Genomic DNA, 20,538 nt, shown 5'->3' on the forward strand with positions numbered 1-20,538 from the left:
TGAACAATGTCTCCGATTAAAATCACAATTATTAAATGAAAAACGTAAACATGAAGTTGATGTTGGACATAATAGAAATTATTTAATAACAAGATGTAATAAGCTGAGCAAACAATCAAACACACACACACACACACACACACACACACACACGTATGGATTGTAATGACAAACTCTGTGATACTATTTCAGTTCACTGTGTATGTGTGTGTGTGTGTGTGTGTGTGTGTGTGTGTGTCTTGTGCCATGACTGGATGCCACTCAGAGAGAGAGCAACTAATTGCCTTCCTACCCTGTGGGGGTTCGGCCTCTCCATGACACACACACACACACACACACACACACACGAACGACCCCAGCCCCCTTTATCGCTATGCTGAAGTGACTCCCACTAAAGTTCAGCTGTGAATTATTAAATGCAATTAATCAGCGTGGACCAGGGCCATGTTTAATTGACACAGGCAGCAGGCTCACTGTATGGGTGTGTGTGTGTGTGTGTGTGTGTGTGTGTGTGTGTGTGTGTGTGTGTGTGTGTGTGTGTGTGTGTGTGTGTGTGTGTGTGTGTGTGTGTGTGTGTGTGTGTGTGTGTGTGTGTGTGAGAGAGAGAGAGAGAGAACGGGGGAGCTTCCTTTTTACTATGTAGAAAAATAACTGATCATCCTTTTTATAACAAATTGCAGCTAAAATTAAACTGCATATCAACCCATCCAGAAATTTTTCCTTATGGGAAGAGGGTCTAACGATAGCTGTTGAGGCAAATTAATGATTTGGGCTTTATCAATAAAATTGATCTTGAATTGAAAAAAATTGAAAGTGTGTGATGCAAAAGAAAGAGGACAAACACTTTGTCAATCTGTCAATGGTCCGTTTATCCACAGCTACATTTTGACCACAGTCTTCGTCAGGTTTGTCCTTAAACATCAAGTGAATATTGGGGTTATATTCACTATAAAAACAACCCAAAGAACCAGACACCAGACGCATAATTCAGGAGCTAGGTTTGATGCTTTGATGCGACACTGCATGTGACAATGGGCTGTACAAATAAATGTAGTTGATATTGTCGAGGTACTTTGTTCATGTTTACGTCATGTTTGATTTGTCTTTTCTGTATTCTGCTGAAGTTTCCCAAAAACCTGCCGCTCATGCTCATTTCTGGTTCGTCAGTTCGTCAGTTCATGCCCCCCCCCCCCCCCCCCCCACACACACACACACACACACACACACACACACACACACACACACACACGACTGATACTGTTGTAAGGCATCAGTAAATTGATTACTTCGTTCAGTAACAAATTTACACATGAAGAAAAGATCTCATCCAAGATGATCATTGCCCGGACCGAGCAGGGGTCCAGAGCCTCATGTTGAAAACCACGTGGCAGCTTTGTGTCACACAGTCACTTATCACCGTCTGTTGCTCTCTGGAGGATACACACACACACACACACACACACACACACACACACACACACTCACACTCTCACACACTGTTACTTTCTCATGTCCTTGTACAAGACTATCAATCACCAATCAATGATGACGGGTCTGTCTATTCTGCTAAGCCGTATTGATTTTGTGACCTGTATTCATGTCCGTTGTGTAGATGCTATGTTAGACGTGTCCTTTATGAGGTCAGAAGATAAAAGAGGGAAAGGAGAGGTAGAGGAGAAGTGGTGGAGGTTTAGAGAGAGATCAAGTAGTTTTCAACCTGTTTGTATTTGTTGTTTAATTTCTTTATAAAAAAAAGCTTTTGTAGTGGAAATGACAGAGACCTTTAATTTATGGTTCAAGTCAGCACCTCCTCTCGCTGCTTCTCTGTCTGTGTCGTTCCACCTTCAGCTCTACAGGGTCCTCTAGTGTTGGCTTTCAGACACAGCATGATAACAGATTGCATGAACACAGAACCTGTGAGGTGAAGTGGGAGATTAAAGAGGGGTTTTATGGTTTTCTTTTTTTTCAGAGGTTTTTGCCTTTATTTAGACAGCCACAGTGAAAATGAGACAGGAAAGTCAGAGGGAGAGAGAGAGAGAGAGAGAGAGGGGAGGACATGCAGCAAAGGGCCACAGGTTGGATTCAAACGTGGGCCACTGTGGGACTAAGCCTTCATGGTGCCAGTTGAGCCACCAGGGCGCCCCAAAGGAGGGATATTCAGAAAGCTAAAAATGTCCAAGTCAGAAAGGGACATTTTGAAAAACTGAAACTCAGACGAGGGTGAGGACTAGAGACAGACGCACTGAACCAGTCAGCATGTTTGTTTTTGTGTTGAAGCTGTTGATTCAAGGTGCTAAGCAAGGTGTTGCTGTTGTTTTTAAGGTGGTAATTTGTTGTCTTGTCGAACCAGATTTTGTTGACACTGTTTTCATCCTCATTTTAAAAAACAGTTGAAAGGTAATCCACGGCAACTGATCCAAACTGAATTAGCAGAAAACAAACTTATGTGTGTGTCTCTTTCATTATTGTGTACGTGGCGTTTTGTGATGGTTCTGCACTTTGACATGAACTGTGCTGACCTCTGTGATGGCTGAAGGCTGCTCTCTTCGGAAAGGCTTCTTCAGTTAAAGAAGCCTGAAAGTCTTTGAAAAAGTCTTTTTTAACTAAAATAATCAGAAGGAACAGCAAATATGTAAAAACTAATGTTGGGTATTTTGTGTATCCCTGTTTGTAATTTCAAAATATTCTTCCACCCCATAAAGTCTCAGTGACTATGAAGAAACAGGCAAGAGAAATGCCTAATTTTTCCACTGTAATGGGACTAAAGCAAAAACAGATACAGGTAGAGAAAGGACAGATGTGTCTAGACATCACAAACCCCTGTGTGAGAAGAAAGCTCACGGTGGAATGACAATGTGGATTCTCATTTACTATTTGCACCTAAAAATCTCCTCTTCCTCTCCAGAGAACGACAGACCGAGCTCTCTGGTGTCGGAGGTGATAGACTACAACATGCCTCTCACCACCACCTACATGAAACAGATGAAGCTGCAGTGCATGAGCAACAACAAGGTACGTGAAGTGACTGCAACAGAGCCGCATGTTAAACAATAGGGACACTATATCTGATCTGAGCTTCGGTGTGAGGCTGCACGCGCATTATTTTTTGTCTGATTTCATGATTTTGTCTGTGCTATCAGACCGAACGTTCACCTCGTGTGTTTCTCTGCATCCTGAGAGTGGATCATAAAGTAAATGTTGACACTTTAGAACAGCAGGTTCTTTTGTGCATTGGAGAGCCGTGTGTGACAGGTGTGTAGGAGGAGACCATGAGGCCCACTAATGCCTCAGTAGGAAGAAAACTCCCACGCACCGTCTCGTACTTGCAATTAAAAAAATGTAATGACAAGAAATATCAGTGTTTCCGTCTGACGCTTGCAGAGGTCAGTGGACCAAAACCATTTCTCCTTAATAAGACTGAGCCACAGTGTTATTTTTATATTCTCTGCACATAATGTATATATAACTCTAAACTCATTTAAGCTAGCTCTCAAAGATGTGAACAAATGACAAGTAAGACCATCTGCACAAAAACAAAACATGTTTTCATTTTTGGTTTGCGACAATGTCTTATAGCACAGTAAATGTAATTCATTATCAGTTAACTTCCAGTTAGATTAATGAATAGTCCACTTAATGTTGGGAGATAGTGAAGTTCCCAGTGCCTAAGCTGATGCCTTCATATATTCATGTATCTCTTAACAACAGTTCAGAACTCAGAAATATTCAATGTTATTCAATGAAACTGGCAAAAGTGGCAAATAGAAAAGAAGAGCTGTGAATATTTGTTATTTTTCTTGATAAATAACTGGACTTGTTTATCAAAATTGTTGCTGATTCACTGTCTTTTTGCTGAAATAACTGATTAAATAACTCATTGATTCAACACTAATATAATGTGATATATGACAAGTAGAGAAGGGAAGGAAATATCAAATCAAGGTACGTCCTCATATCAACAAGTCCTCCAAATTAAACATCACATATGTCATTTTTAACAGTGCGACACACACACAGTGTGTGAGTGTTTTTTCTGACCTGGCACAGCTGGTTTTGTTTGTGTCTCTGCTGGAAAAATAAATCAGTTTCATGATGTGACGATGCCGTGGTTAAGGTGTGGTTAGGTTTAGAGAAAGGTTGTTGTTTGGGTTAAAAAAGGTACTAAGTTAGCTAGAGCTTAGTTGTCATGGTGATAACAATAATCACTAGGTACGGTGATGGAACATTCATGGCCCGTGCTAAAAGAACTGCTAAACACACACTGCTCAGCTAGGTGCTTTAGCAGTGTGTGTGTGTGTGTGTGTGTGTGGTGTGTGTGTGTGTGTGTGGTGTGTGTGTGTGTGTGTGTGTGTGTGTGTGTGTGTGTGTGTGTGTGTGTGTGTGTGTGTGTGTGTGTGGTGTGTGTGTGTGGGGGGGGGGGGGGTGGGGTGGGGTGGGGTGGGGTGGGGTGGTGATTGGTATATTCCATATTGTTCCCACAGCACCATCACCCTGTACCTCTGTGACTATCAGTACCACACACTTGCTGTCACTCATATTCCCTGTGTGTGTGTGTGTGTGTGTGTGTGTTGGACAGACAGACAGGCAGATATATTGACATTCCAGGGCAAATTGGCACTTCAGTGTCTCTCTCTCTCTCTCTCTCTCCTCAGCTAATTAACTCGATGCTCTGAGGCCTGGCTTAATTGGAACAAGCTCAACCCTCTGTTCCCCCACCCGTTATCTAGACACACACACACTCACACTCACAAACGCACACACACAGACGGCATATCTGAAAAACACACATACAGTTCAATACTTTCCCTCCCACCTCCCTCACTTCCCTCTTTCCCCCTCTCTCTCTCCCACACACACACACACACACACACACACACACACACACACACACACACACACAGGCACAGTCACACCTGCAACAACCTCTGTGACTCCTGTTATTTTCTAGCAGTTGTACCAGTCTGTTTGGTGCATCCTTGTCAGAGCCGTTCTAATTAGTTCATACTGACATTCTGACATGATTCTCATTACACCCTCATGTTCGAATCCAGGACAGTGCAAAACCAACATGTTTTTTCTTTGCATGTTTTTCTCACTGTTGTTTATCGTTATTGTTTATGTTAAAATAGCAGTTTGTATGTTTCTCTCAAAAACTCTCTCACTGCGCTCTCGGTAAGTCTGACCCTTTAACTCCTGCTAATTGCTGTTTGTGGTATAATGGTGAAGGAGCTGAGGTTGTGTGATCCAATTATCTAAAGTCACTGTGAAATGTTGTAAATTCAACAGAACTTCTCCACTGTTGGTCTGCAGTGGTGCTTCAGAAGCAGCCTGTGAATGATAAATAAGATATATTGGTGCCTATAGCAGTTAGGGCTTGACTGATGTGAGATCTTGATCAATACGAAGCTTCCAATAACCGAGACCATGAGCCAATATTCAGCATCTTTCACCTTGGGTCGTTGTTCACGGTGTGTCGTTATTGTTGCCTAAGAGGATTCATGTCAGTCAAGGAGAAGCTTTTCAAACAGCTTTAAAACAGAAGCATAAAAATGTCAGGAGAGTTGAAACAATTAGTTGATTACTTTTTTAGTCAATCAATAGAAAATGAATCTGCAGCTATTTGATTAATCATTGAAGTAGTTTTTTTAATGCAGAAATATCCTGCTTCAGCCTCCATATGTTAATATCTGCTGGTTTTCCTTTTCTTCAATTGCAGTAAAATTAATAACTTTGGCCTCTTGGTATGGCAAAACAAGTGATTTGAAGATATCACCTCGGGCTGTGGGAAATTATGATGGACATTTTTCTGACATTTTATAGACCTAATAATTTATCGATCATTCAAGAAAATAATTGGCAGATTAATTGATAATAAAAATAATTGTAAGCTGAAGCCCTCATGCAAATAAATAAAATAACACTGCAGGTTTTTCAGTTACAGGTCAATAAAAGTTAATTTGATCTGACACTGCCATGAAAGAAATATACCCATAATGCACTTGTGTAGGGTTAGCAGTCACAAGACAATGAGCCCCAGTTTCTCATAGTACACAATAAGTAACGCAATAACCATAAAATTAAGACAAAATGAAGCACAAAAAACAAATGAAAATACAAGAAGCATGTAATATAGCTGATAATATTTAAATGATAATTATAAAATCTGTAATTAGAATGTAACACAAATAAGATGTTATTTGTGAAATAAAACACAAGACAGGATAAAAGCAGAGAAGAGCAGGAATGATTTTAAAAAGTATCTATACTGATATAAGAGTGTTTTAATCGGCTAATACTAAGCAGGACATTTCAAAGTTGAAAAATAAACTTGTCACTGCTGTCTGATAGGAAAACTACTGTATGTCATGGAGACAGTGTTTCTAAATGACAACAAACACTGGCCTCTCTGTGCTAATAGTTCCTGTGACTTATCAGCCAATACATCAGTCTAGCTCCACTAAAAAGTGCTGTAATGATATCCTGTTGCTGCAGATTTCTTTTGGAGGTCAACTTTTGAAAACCTATCCACATCCACCCATCCACCCTCTCCACCCCAGCACCTTTAAATCTGCACCTCCACCCACACCCAAACACTCATATGTGATTTATATTTATCAGACCAGACTGACTTTTCAGTCTTGTAGCTGGAAGATGAAGTTTTAGCAGACAGTATAGTGTGTGTGTGTGTGTGTGTGTGTGTGTGTGTGTGTGTGTGTGTGTGTGTGTGTGTGTGTGTGTGTGTAATCACACAGTGTGCAGGATAGTTGAATAGCATTCTGTAAAAAAGGAAAAAAAGAAGGTCGGAGTCCTTTGTCTGGGTTGTTTCTATCAGGGAGAGAGAGCGAACGAGCATAACAGAACATGGGAGAGAAGGAGAGAGAGGGTCATCTCTACTTTTACCCAGGAGAGAAAATGAGCCAAAGACGACAGAAGAAGAAAAGGGGAGGATGTACAGCATATGTGTGAATCCTACACCGGCTCCATTAGCACTCATCCCAAGCCTCTGTTCATCTGCCCATCCTTTATCTTTCCCTCCATCCGCCCCCTGTACCAATTCAATAAGAGGAGGAAATTACCCAGGATGCTTCCTGGCAAGGGGGTGTGGGGGATGTGGGGAAGTGTTTGAGGGGGGATGCTGCAGACAGTGTAGAATCGGGTGAGGAGACTTGAGGGGGGAGGAGGAAGATGGAGAGATGGCAGGGCGGTGGCTCTGTCTGGCTGAGGGAAGGAGGAAGATAGAGAGGAGGAGGAGGAGAAGTGAAAATGAGGATGGGAGTAGGAGGATGTGCTCGGCCAGGGTGAAAATAAAAATGAGAAAATTTGAAGGCGACTGTGGGATTGGGGGGAGGGGGGGTAGATGGAGGAATGGGAGGAGGGGGTTGGGGGAGGTGATAGGGGGAGTTTGGGGTATGGAATCAGAAGGAATTAAAAAGGGAGAATGAGGTGGTTCATTATCATTTATGGTCTCCCCCTCTCCTGCTCTCTGCCCATTATTTCAGCTACCTCCAGAGGAAAGACATTTCATTATTTTTGGGAGGAGGGGTGTGTGTGTGTGTGTGCGTGTGCGTGCGCGTGTATGTGTGTGTATGTGTGTGTAGAGGGGAGATAGGTTGGGGGTTGGTCTATTATAATTACTAAAAGACTGCTGAGAAGACAGCAGAGCAAAATCATACATAAAGGCTGGTTGCTGGAACAGCCTTGAAAAAGTGACCAAGTCCTTTTGTCCACAGCAAAACTGATGTAGAATCAGTTTCTTTCTCTTGAAAATCTACAGTTTACATGTACAAAACAGTATCCTGGTCCCAGAACTCCACTGCCCACATATACAGTTTTTTTGCCTCTGTGTGTCAGAGCAGGAGGCATATTGTTTTCGGGTTTTCCATCTGTACATACAACCTGAAAACAATATGCCATCCCATTCTCATGGATATGATATCTCAATAACGTCTTGACGGAAGTTCTTCAAATTTGGTAAAACAGGTAGACTCAAGGATAAGCTGACAAGATTTTGGTGGTCAAAGGTCAAAGGGTCAAGGTCATGGCGACGTCACAAAACATGGTTTGGGCTGTGTGAACGCGATATCTTGAGGACTCCAAGGAAATTCCTTCAAATTAAGCACAAACGTTCACTTGAACTCAAGGATGAATTGATTAGATTTTTGGGGTCAAAGGTCCAGGTCACAGTGACCTCACAAAACACTTTTTAGCCATTACTCAAGACTTCATACAGCAATTATGACAAAGTTTCACACAAATGGTCAATATTTTATATGATTCTGGATAAATGGGGATGTAACCTGAAACTAGTCTGAGTGGCGGAGGCCTGCAACCATGAGGCGGTAATTCTAGTTTTTCAGTAGTAATAATAATGAAGTGACAGTTTGATTCTTAGGTTCGGTAAACATGTGCTACACAGTGCAAAGCATCAGACATCTGTGAGATAATTCGGACTTTTCTCAGGGAAGTCCAGATGTCAGGAGGGTGGGGCGTTCTTTAAAAACAATGAAATAATGGAAATGACCTCAAGGAGCCAAACACAAACAAGTTTTACATGGTTGATGGCTGCTGTAGCAACATGTGAACCATGGTGTACAGTGGTATACTTCACATGCACAGAATGTATTCAACACAATGTCATGATTCGAAATACAAGGTCAAAAATAAAAAGAATGATCTGTAGACTTTAACAAACAGAACATTGGTTTGACTCTATGGTGTCCAATGCCGATCGTGCACTTATTCGAGGCTAACTATATGAGTTATCCTTCCTTCCTATACACAGACAGGAGACAAATAAAAGGTAAAACCTAAATAAATAAGACAGCAAGAGGAAAAGATCTAAGTGACTTTGGAGGAGGGTTCATTGTTGGGGCACCGATGGCTTCACCCAACTGGCTGGTGTTTCCATAGGAACGGTGACTAAAGTGACATCTGCATTTAGGTCTATGTGAAAGACGTCAGTAAAAAGTGTCGGACATTGTCGTCAACAGCGACAAGCAACAAGTTTGATGCTTGTGATGCTCGTGCAATTAGAGTGTGATATGTGAAGAAAAGCAGAAGAGCAGCTCTTCCTCAGGTGACTGAGAATGTTAATGCAGGATGTGATCAGAGTCAGTGACACTGAAGAAGAACAAGAGCTGAAACGTGTTTGTTTCTGTCTGCTGCTGCGCCCATTAAAATAATTTATACTTAAAATTAATTAAAATAAAAGTATTTGAGTTGAGCACGCTGGATCTGTCGTAGGGAAAGATCATGGTCTGGTCTATTCAGTTGTTAAATGGCAGATAGTATTTAATGTTGTCTAGAGATTGTTAATTTACACTGACTGCTTACTTGACTTTTGCACGTTGACCTTGATGAACTCTTTCTCTGGCCATCATACCATACTGTCTGTGGATGTCCATAAGTGTTGGTGCTATGTGTGTCTTTGTATGTGTGTTTTACTGGCTGCAAATCAATTTCTCGATAAGGGACAATCAAGATTCTTTGAACTTTAAGTTTCATACACAGTCAATCTCCCCAACCATCTTGTGGTGCTGTACTTACTGTAAATGAGGCACTTAATTCACCAAAAAAAACCCAAAAAACTGTTCAATACCATATCCACATAATTTCTGTCAGATATGTTTAAAAATGAATAAATAAATAAAATGATAAAATGATCAACCAGCCTTAAAATAATGGATGAATACTGGTCAGAACTTGCTGAGAAACATAAATGCACAATTTGGAGTTGATAGTTCCACATACACCACGTGTCTGTAACTGATTACTGTCACTATTTTACCAATCAGCTGGTTTTAGAGCAAAATAAGAGCAATAGCTGTTCTTCCATATGATGATATAAGGTAGATAGTCTCAGTGGTTGTCCAGCCTCTAAACTCTAAAAACATTAAATACATCTGGTTCAGAGCTTTTAGCTGATACCAGGATCACAAATATCGTGCTGGTCGGTCTCTTCCTCCTGGCTTGAAGTCCTCAGTGTGGGTTTGCACCAGGGGCATGACCTTTATCACATCTTATCCTCTCACCATCTGCCCATCTGGTGCTCTCCAGTGTATACTGTCCAATAAAGCAGAGATGCCATGGAAACAGCCCTGCAAGGAGAAATCCCCTCAGTGGTCTGTAAGTGCACAACACATAGTGTATGAAAGAACATGAACGCGTCACAGCTCTGTTTCCCATGACCTTTACCATGCGGGTCAGGTGAGATCACAGGTCATCACTGAGAACAGAACTGAGTCAAATCTCTCCCTCAAACTGCTTTTAGAGTAAAACTACTCTGAAACCGAAACACATTTCATGGGGGACAGAGGGTTCGAAAGCTCCCTGAATTATGGACTATATGATATAAAGACTCAAAACAATACTAGTGACATAATTTTAAAGAGAAGGCTAAAAATCTCCCTTGAAACACTTAAAGCATAGACTGCTCTCTATCGAAACTGTTGTAATGTTGTCCCTGTCTAAGCATTTAGAGCTGCATTTTGTCTCTGAAATGTGCTGTATATAAATATATTTTATTATTATATTTACTGGAACACACGCTAAAACACACTGATGACTCTTTCCAATTATTTAGCGGTAACAAACATGTTAAACCTGGTGATAAAGTATCATATTTTCTTTAAAAGCAATACTTTCTTTTGCTAATTTAGTTTCACAGTTACTACTGTCTGAAAGTTGAAACCAGTTCTTTTAGACAGTGTTCAGTCTCCTCTCGGGCCAAGCATCCCATTCAGTGTTTTCTGTGGTACAGGAAATGATAAGCATCCTTATCAACACACACACTGCGCTGCAATTCCCTGAGCACCGGGTGCCGTGCATGGGCATGCATGGCTAATTACATCGCAGTTTCACCCTCTGCCTATAGGTGGCAGGTTTGTCATGGAAATGTACGAGAGTCTCTGATACTTTGTCTCACACACACACACACACACACACACACACACACACACACACACACATACCAGCAGCTTCATGAGTATGTATAGTGGTTTGTGTGTATTTAAACATTTGTCTGTGGCTGATCCAGTGTAAAGGTCAGTGTGCAAAAAGAGATGAGACCTGAGCTGAATGAAACATCCTGTCGGTGTCAATGATGGTTTTCTGTTTGTCCAAGAAACATATTAAAACAGCATCTGCAGCACCATCCTGCTGCTACAGGATGCCTTTTAATACTCTCTGTTTACATTTAAGATGCACTGAGAGGGTTGATTTAACTGGAAATCACAGCTGCTGTCTGTTTCTATACGTCTCTACCAGCCGCCGCCGTCCGTAAATGTGATATCTCAAGAACACCTTGAGGGCATTTCTTCAAATTTGGCACAAAAATTCACTGAGACTCAAGTATGAACTGAACAGAATTTGGTGGTCAAAGGTCTAAGAGTAAGGTCACTGAGACCACACAAAACATGTTTGGCCATAATTCAAGAATTCATATTGTAATTATAACAAAATACACTTATACGCCTTTATAAAATTCCTTCAAAGTCTTCACTACATATATTGTATGAATATGGGGAGACAAGGCTTTAAACTGTAAGTTGACTGCGAGGGGGTAATTCCAGTTAACAGTTGGTTTTGCATTTTTTACGTTTTAGTGCAGTTACCACTTAATTTTTGTCATTGTCCTTGAGAAAAATGAAATCTCTCACCTAAAATAAATACCACTGACAACAGCTTCCTTCAACATCAAAAAAAGCCATGTAACTTGTTCTAGAGATGAATTTCACTATGAATATATGTGATCATATACTCGGTTGTTTTTGTTTCTTTGTCCAAAGCTCTGTGCAGGGATTGTTCAGAGACCCTGCAGCTGGCGAGACTCTGACTTTGTCCAGTTCATGTGTTTTATTAACCAGTCAAATTGAATGGGAAAGGATAACAGATTCTTTATACAATACATCAACTTCATTATCATAACACCTCTCTAAATAAAACAGTTTCATGTTGTATTGTTGTACTGTTGTATTAGGCTGCATTAGTTTTAGCCAAGTGTATAAAGGTCATGCTGATGTCTTATACTCAGATGAAGGCTGATTTGTTTCTGCACTGTTTTGATTAGTTTTCACAAAGTAGTTGAGATTGATTAGTTAGACTCGATTAGAATTGATTAAAAATGTTTTTAAAACTGATTGAAGCATGAAAATGTGTTAGAAGCTCTGATCAGCCGCTCTGACTCTGCTGCTGCTTCACTGATGTCTTCAGAAGGTAGAGTTTAGAGATGTATTTTAGTCATGTGAATTATCCAGCTGTGGGTAAGAGTGAACTCTGCTGTGGGCGCTGATGACAGATAACAAAAGAAGGAGGGATGGAAGAGGAGTACAAATCTTCATTGCCATTGTTTTAATGGATTTAGTCAGTGGCACACTACAGTAGTATATTACAGTACAACCACTCTTTCTCTCTCTCTCTCCCTCTCTCTCCCCCTCTCTCTGATGTAAGCAGCCGTAGCCCCGCCCCCTCTGGTTGCCACAGAGAGTCTTGAGGGTCCTGCTGTGTGCTCTCACTCCCTCCCCATATACAGCAGGATACATTGTCCATTTAAAATAAACAGTAAGAAAAAAAACAACAACTGGAGGCGAATGCACAAACAGTTAAACCAAACAACGAAAACAAGAGAACAAGAGTGTGGAAGCGCGGGTGGCGGTCGACATTCATGTTTGTAATCTGACAGAAGTGAAGGTAAGAAGGCGTTTTCTGCGTGTGTTTGTTATTTATTTATCACCCGGAGTGTTTCGCCTCCTCCTTCGGTATTTTCCTCCCCTGTTTCCTGGAAGCCGGTGACTGACTGACAGACGGAGACGCGAGCAGCCTGCAGAGCTGCCTCCTCTCCTGTGCGGTCACGTCACATCGTGCTGCTGCTGCTGCTGGACGCACTATTGACAGGCGACCTGATCAATTATCGATGCCAACTAAATCGCGAGGAAAATAACAGTAATGAAACACCGGTTGTTTGCTGCGGCAACACACTTGACGTTTGTGTGGTTGCCTGCTGGAGCGGGTCAGTAACTTGTATTGTGTTGTTGTCCTGCGGGCAGTTAGTGGAGGGCAGCACGGTGTGGGCTCCGTACCACCCCTCCTGCAGCTCATTAAAAACACTGAAGCTGCTGCTGCCGCTCGTCGTATGTCTCCAGCAGGCCTCCGTCCTGCGACAACTCTGATTATGATTATCATTATCATTCATGACCGTGTTCTGCTGGAATGCAGGGAGCAGGAGGGCGCGTGAGCTCCTGACAAGGCGCACACTATTCTGTTGCTGCCCGTGCCTGCGTGCGCGGGAGCGTGCCTGAGTGATAGGCGTGCACGTGTGTTTACGACTACTTGTGTGTGCGTGTGTGTGTGTGTGTGGACGGGGTGGTGGGTGGGTGATGCGGAATGACCAAGCACCCGCACACAGTGAGGAACAATCGGTGGCGCGTGCCAAGCATTGAAACAGTGGCCTCATGTGAATGGACCATTATGACGTGTGGTGGGGGGTAGTAGGAAAACATAGCCTAAGGAAAATAACAAAAGCATTATTAAACAGTGGTGTGTTTTAATTCTATAACTAATAGTGAAGCACTGAACTTCTATGCTCAGTTTTGGATTAATTCTCATTTGTTTGTCTCCCGAGTGATGAACACACTTTGACAGAAAGTTCTGACAAAAATAATTACTTAACAAAAAAATTCTTAGTTGAGCATGAATTAGACTAATCAACCTAAAGGAGGCAGAAAAAAAGTCAGTAATGAGTCATAATGTGTTGTATGGGTCTGTAAATGTAACTGCAGTGTAGTGTTATTCATTGATCACAATACTGATCCCCTGCTGTGAAACAAAAGTCTGGCCTCCATGAGCCTTTGTATTGTTTGGCCAGTTTTAATGGACCCTGCAGTGTTGAAAGCACCAAAACTGGAGTTAATGAGAAAACAGCACCGAGTCCACATGAAGACTTGTCTCACTGTGTGATAAATACTAAGTTTTGATTCTCTTCTAGTATCAATGGGAAATTTAGTTTTTTGAACCCTCCACAGGTTGATAAGAACTCAGTGCCTTGCCTAAGGGTGCTTCAGCATGGTCTGAGGCTTTCTAACAGAGAGGCTGTGAGCTGAGCTCCTCCAGCTGAAGGACAGGCTTTTTAAGCGCTGCACAGATCTGCTTCCAGCATCACTGTACACTGTACATGTGTTTCCATGGCAGCATCTCCTGGGAAACTATCTGTTGGTCAGTGTCGCCGCCGGTTGCGAACTCATACTCATCACTTTAAAGCTGTCAGTTTCATGGTGGCAAGTTGGTAACGGTATATTGAGGTTATGAGTCCGTTTGATGAATAGAAAGTATTGATCATAAAAACGCTGACATGTTTTGATCTATCGCTGAACTTTTTCTTCTGCCGTCACTGCTGTGGATGCATGAGGACCAGAGTGATGGAGCAGTTTAGTGAGACTTTTGTTTTGAATCCACCAATATCTTATTAAATACCCGTTACCCTCTACTTTTTCCTTTTACCAGTGGATACAGTATTTCCTTGTGCAGTAGTCAGTGTGTTATTGTGTAGCTTCAAACTGACAATTTACAAGGTCAAAGGTGAAATTTCACTTCATGATGACATCTGGGTGTTTTTCACCTGCTGTTGTACAGTATGGATTTGAGTTAGTCTCAGGTTTGGCTTGGGGTTGATCGACCACTTCAGACTAATCTGCAGGACATTTGAGAGTCACATTTTCAGTTTTGACAATAATGCAGGATATGAATTTTTCTTCAGTTTACATTTAAGTTTTTTTTTTTTTTTTTTAGAGTAGGGAAAATTAGTTGATAAATGGATTAAGCAATCATCAGAATAAAACCAGTGACTGTTTTGATAATGAATTTAATTATGTCAGTCATTTTTCAAGCAAAAAGTCCAAACATTCACTTTCTTCACTGTGAGAATGTGTTGCTTTTAAGGTTTTCTTTGTTGTTGTTTTTAATCACTGACAGCTACTTATCTTTGGGTTTTGGACAGTAGGTTGGATAAAACAAGGCATTTAAACATGTCACCCTGGGCACATAGCACTACTAATCAACATTTCATAGACTCATCAATTAATCGTGAAGAAAATTGCCTAATTAATCTACAATGAAAGTGGCTTTTATATTTTTACTGTGCCACAGAAGTGTGAAGCGGGCCTCACACTGATTTTAAAAAAAAAAAAGACTTTCACAGGCATGTGCTTTTGTCTTCTGGCGTCTAAGGGGTTAAGGTCTTCACAGATTCTCGGATGCACTCCTCCCCACCCTCAGCCGTCTGCCAGGGGACAGTAGGACTGCCAGAGCCTCTACCAGGATAAATCCTTCTGTGAGGGCCTGCTTAGCTCCTCTCCGCTCTGCTCCAAAATAACTCCAGTTTTCCTCTGACCTGGCCATGTGCTCAGCAGGAGGACAGGGGAGTAAGGATAGCCTGCCTGCTAATCCCCTTTTCCCCCTTCATCCTCTTCCTCCTTCTGGATGGGTTGGGTCCCTCTATTTCTAGAGTCTCTTTCTCTGGTGTCCACTGCATCTTGGGAACTCTTTTTAGATTTCTGTGTCTTTAACTTTGTTGTGACTTTTCTCTGGACATCGTCCCTGCCTGTTGTGTTTGTGTGTTTGTCAGAGGTCATGAGGGTCAGACACCTGCCATCACGTTCCCTTTGGTCTAAAGCTGCAACGATAATTTCATTGTTCAACATTACCGCCTCTAGGAAACTGTCCATCACAGTTTCCTGGAATCAAAGTGATGACTGTGCATGTCCAACCAATGATCCATAAAAATCAGTTTACAATGATATATAAAATAGAGACAAACAGGGAATCCTAAGTATTCTGTCATTAAAATATTAGTAGATTAAGTTTCTATCAACTAATCAGTTAATCATTTCAACTCTAGCTATATCAGTTATTTTTTTATTGATGGATTAATCATTCAATCATTTACTTTGTTAAATGTGATAATCAATCACAAGTTCTCGGAGCCCAGGGGAGACATCTTCAAATCACTTGTTTTGTCAAACCAATGGTCAAAAATCTAAAGAGATTTAATCTACAGTGATATACAACAGAGCAACGCAGCAAATTCTTACATTTGAGAAGCTGGAGGCAGCAAATGTTTTTTCATTAATCAAATATCAAAATATTCAACTAGTTGTTCCAGCTCTACTTTAGTCTGAAAACAGTTGAGTCTATGTAGAGGTTTTGATAGATACTGGACTTCTGGAGTTGTGCTCAGTGGAAATGATACTGTTTGAACCTGAATGTAATGTTAAATGATCCACACACCACAATTGATGACAACCTGGCTTAAAAAATGTAAATGAATGTCTAAATATGAACCTTTTTACCATATATCATATATTCTCATAGGCAGCAGGTCAGACTTAAATTCTAGTTGTTACAGAAGGGAAATTAAGAGTAATAATAATAATTTCATGTCATGTAGTTTTGTGAGTTCTTGCAGTTTTAAGAGTCTCATTTTAGACAATTTAAGAGCTCGACACATCGACCTTTAGGTGTTTGTTCCTGGAAGGAAAGTCGTACTGTATATCCAGGAAATATCACTTTCACTTTTTCTGCCCTCTCAACCTTTTTCTGAATGAACCTTTGGGTTTTTCTTTTTCCACGTCAGTTTCATTTTTCTGCAGGAAAAGGTCATTCCCTCCCGTTTCGTCTCTGTTTTTTAGTCGTATGCCTTCAAAAAAGTGGACCTCTAGGTTCTTCCAAATCAGCTGCAGTCTGCATGCTGTGTGTCCTGCACTCGATTCAGCCCCAGCAATGACAGACTCAGGTCTGCTTCATCCTGCAGCGGCTCACAGTGAGGGAGGCGGCGTGTCTTCACCGCTTGTCGTTGCAGAGAGCTGAAGGCTGCAGCGAGTGGTGCTGTCATGTATTGTTGCAATTTAACTGCCTGACATCTGATATCTGTCTTAAATCCACCCTGCCAACATTTCCATTTGATACAACATCAAATGGAAATGTGAAGTAAATGAAGTCAGGATGCTCCTGAACCATATCTCTCTATTTTATTTTATTACTTTAATTGACAGGGACCGAACATATTAATAAGATTTCTGGAAATATGTCAGAGTTATCCAGAAATGCAAATTTTCATCTCTACTTCCTGGGAAGGCAATAGTTAAAAAACACAAACGTTAAGAATAAAAGCACAGAAAATACAAACAACATGAAAACACATCACTGTTCTGATGTTCAAACGTTTGTTTTCTGATGAACCAGGCTCTTCGTATTGTGCAGAATAAAGGTAGTCAGCTCTGACAGAAAAAGCAGATTAGCCAAAAGTACTTTGTCTTCTAGGAGTAAGTCTCCTCTGGTTTTAATTCATCTGGTATTTTAATGTGATGTAAGTATGGAGTGATGAAGCAGCCATGTCATTTAATACCTTGAAAAGAAGACACGGTCTATTGTATTTAACCATGTCGTCCAGTTTAGCAACTTGTACCTCTTCAGAATATTACGGCTCTGGTGTCCTTGTGGCTTCTTGTTTGGGCTCCTTATTGGTTGTTTGTACAGGGATTCTATCGGCTTTAATGTGGCTTTGTTGATGTACTGTACTTGCCAAGGACATGAACTGCGGAAATTCTTTTTCTTGGTGAAACTGTTGGAGGAACATTCATGACTAACATTGGACAGTATGAAGACAAATCAGCAGTACAGGAAGAGGGTCACCTATACATCACTCTGAATATATACATCCACTTACACTACATTTTCCCTCCAGCTTCTATGTAGATACCCTGTAATTTGATAACACTATATTATATACATTATATCATGTTCGTGCTGATAAGTTTTAGCATTATTTTATTTTTAGAGAGAACAACAACCAAGCTAAAGCTGTTTGAGACCAATAAAGACTTAAGAACAAAAGTTGACATTTTTACTTTACAGTCATGTAAAATGTTCTGTAGATGAGTCCAGCAAAATGACTGACCTCACCTCAGCTCCGCATAGGTGCTAATTATAGGTGCTAATTATGAACATGCTGCGTGCTGCACAGAAAGTATTGAACTGACCTTTATTTCAATCTATAGATAAATAAAAGTTTAAACAGTCCAAACAGCTACAAAACATGGAGTAGTTTCCATAGTCTGCTTTGTTACTGGACCAGTATGGTTGAAGCCCTCTGGATTTAACGGTGGAGCTGAAGGCGACTGATGCCCGGCCACATGTGAGACAAACTGATCACTCAGTTATCTGACATCGGACAACGTGCCGCCCCAACAGTAGCATCTCATTCTGCTAGACTTTTCTTTCTGTCCGTCTTATACTTTAGCTATTGTTTTGTAGTAGTCCACAAGATCCAGCTGTATGTTCCCTAGCAACCACACGCTGGAACATCCAGTGTGTATGTTCAGCTGTAGGTACATGGCCCCCACTGTTAGAAGCTGGATACACTGCTGCTTGACAAAAGTAAGTCTAAATATAAATATGTAAATTTTTGGCACTTTTTAAAAAAGTCCTATTGGGCAGAGAAAATGTGAAATGAAGATGAAGAAAAGTGGATCAGAAATTACCCAGCCTGCTCATCAGAGGATGTTGTGTAGATTGATCTGAATGACCTGGTCTAAATGTTAGCTTACCTTGCTCCAGTTATTGTCAGACTGTGTTTGATAAGTTACGGTGGAAATGCTCTGACATTCTGTGCCTCGTGTTTAGCAGATTTTTGTGCTGTGTAAGTCTGTCAGCATCGTGCCCAGTGCTTGAGGAGCCCAGCCCGTTGTGTGCAAACTCAGGGTTTGATTAGCATTGCCTGAGGCGGAGTGTAGTTCCCTGGCCTTTACAGTACAACCATAAAACAAGGAGAGCAAGCTAAACACTTGTGAATGTAATCACATTCATGCAGCAGGGAGACCCTGATCTTCTGTGTTGTAAGGTGACCTTGAGCACCATGAAAGGTGCCATTAAATAAAATCGATTATTTTTCTAAACAAAGAGAATTCGCTGGATGTTTTAAACCATTTACATGAAATGAACGGAGGACTTCACAGTCAGGTATCTCGCTGAAAGTTTTCTTGACATTAGTGTATAATTCCTCCTACATCTGTACGGCTGCTGTGATGTACTGTGAATAAAATGTAAAAGATCAAAAAACTGTTGCTCAGTTGTTCATGTTATATTTGGTATTTTTCACAGCCCCCCTTTAGTTAAACATGCCTTCAAAGCTCCGTTCCTTTATTCCTCCTGCACAGTTTGAATTCCTTTCACGTTTCATCTTATTTGTTTTAGAGGTGCTCAACAAAACCTGAACCTTCGGGCGGACATGGGTGGTGAGGTTGAAGGAGGTGGTGTGTTGTTACGTTTTCACAGGGTTAAAGTCTTTTCACAGAAGATAAAACCATTCAGCAGCTCAGTCGGAGGAAAAATATAAGTCACAGAATTTATTGTTTGAGCCACATTAGTGTTTTACAGTGAGAATTTATAATCCTCCTGATTCTGTTACACAGTTAATCATCACGTTATTTGGCAATATCAACGTGTTCTATTTAAATTTACGTCTGAAGGTGAAGATGTTTTATGTAGCTCAGAGGAAGGTGCTGTTTTTTTTGCAGATGGTTGTAGCTGTGTCACAAAGTAATAAAACTAGTGACTGTGAAAGAAGAAGGGTCATAAAAAGACACAAGACATAACAGCCAGAGCTACTTTGAGAATTGACACAGTAAAGGTGGATGGTACAGATGACAATGAAATCATTTGGTTTGTGTACAACAGGATACATGTGAGTGAAGTGGGAAGTATTAACCCTGTATTTTAGTAGTTGGATTAAAGCTTTAAAACATCTGAAAACTTTCCCATGACATTAAAAACTCATGACTGAATATGCAAGAATCCAATTTAAAGTTTTTGGATGTGCTGTGATCACATTTTATTCACAATGACCTGGACATACGAACAGTCCTACAACTGTCGTCAGGATAGGATTATTCCCACAGTGGGGAAATTTGCAGTGTTACAGCAGCAAAGTGGACAGTACAGGGAAATGCAAAATGACAATATCAAATACTAAAAATGTAAAAAAGATAAATGATGGATAATAATAATATAGTATGTAAGTGTGTGTTAGTTATTGCAAATGGTGAGTTTGTCAGTTTTGGTGTGTGTGGTTCAAATGTTTGGAGGAACAGAGACACAAAAACAGACACTAAAAAATTGGTTTCCAGGGCCTTTAAAACTGTTGGGGGTTTACCTCCCACAAGACAACTCAAACTCAAATTGTGATATTATGAGGTCCTCGGGATAAAAGTGTCAATCATAAAGTATTGTGTATGTTATTCTATAGTGGGTTACACAGGAAGTGTTTCCATGTAATTACCTCGGCTGTCTGTGGCAGTAGTGCTGCCTGGCGGCTATGCTGCTGTGTGTGCTCAGTGCTCAACCACTGGAACCAGAGAGTCCCTGCAGAGATCAGCTCTATAATACAGCTGGAGCTGAACTCCGCTCCTCTCCTCCTCCTCTGCTGCTCCTCTGCTGCTCCTCTACTGCTCCCTGAAGCCCTCACCACCTCCACCTCTCCTCCTCTTCCTC

At 41.0% G+C, this 20,538-nt stretch overlaps 1 protein-coding gene across 2 annotated transcripts in view; it reads left to right on the top strand.

The window, feature by feature from the left end:
- Positions 1 to 20,538, top strand: part of LOC130174602 (nucleolar protein 4-like) — a 154,832-nt gene that overhangs the window by 39,702 nt on the left and 94,592 nt on the right. Inside the window, exon 4 of one of the 2 annotated variants that reach the window (XM_056384578.1) lies at positions 2,906 to 3,012. In XM_056384578.1, coding sequence (XP_056240553.1) covers positions 2,906 to 3,012 — 107 coding nt within the window. Of the gene's footprint in view, positions 1 to 2,905; positions 3,013 to 12,439; positions 12,688 to 20,538 lie in introns of those variants that run through there. The other variant, XM_056384579.1, reaches the window with a different exon arrangement.

Source organism: Seriola aureovittata, chromosome 9 (genome assembly GCF_021018895.1).
Source record: "Seriola aureovittata isolate HTS-2021-v1 ecotype China chromosome 9, ASM2101889v1, whole genome shotgun sequence".
Classification (NCBI taxonomy): domain Eukaryota; kingdom Metazoa; phylum Chordata; class Actinopteri; order Carangiformes; family Carangidae; genus Seriola; species Seriola aureovittata.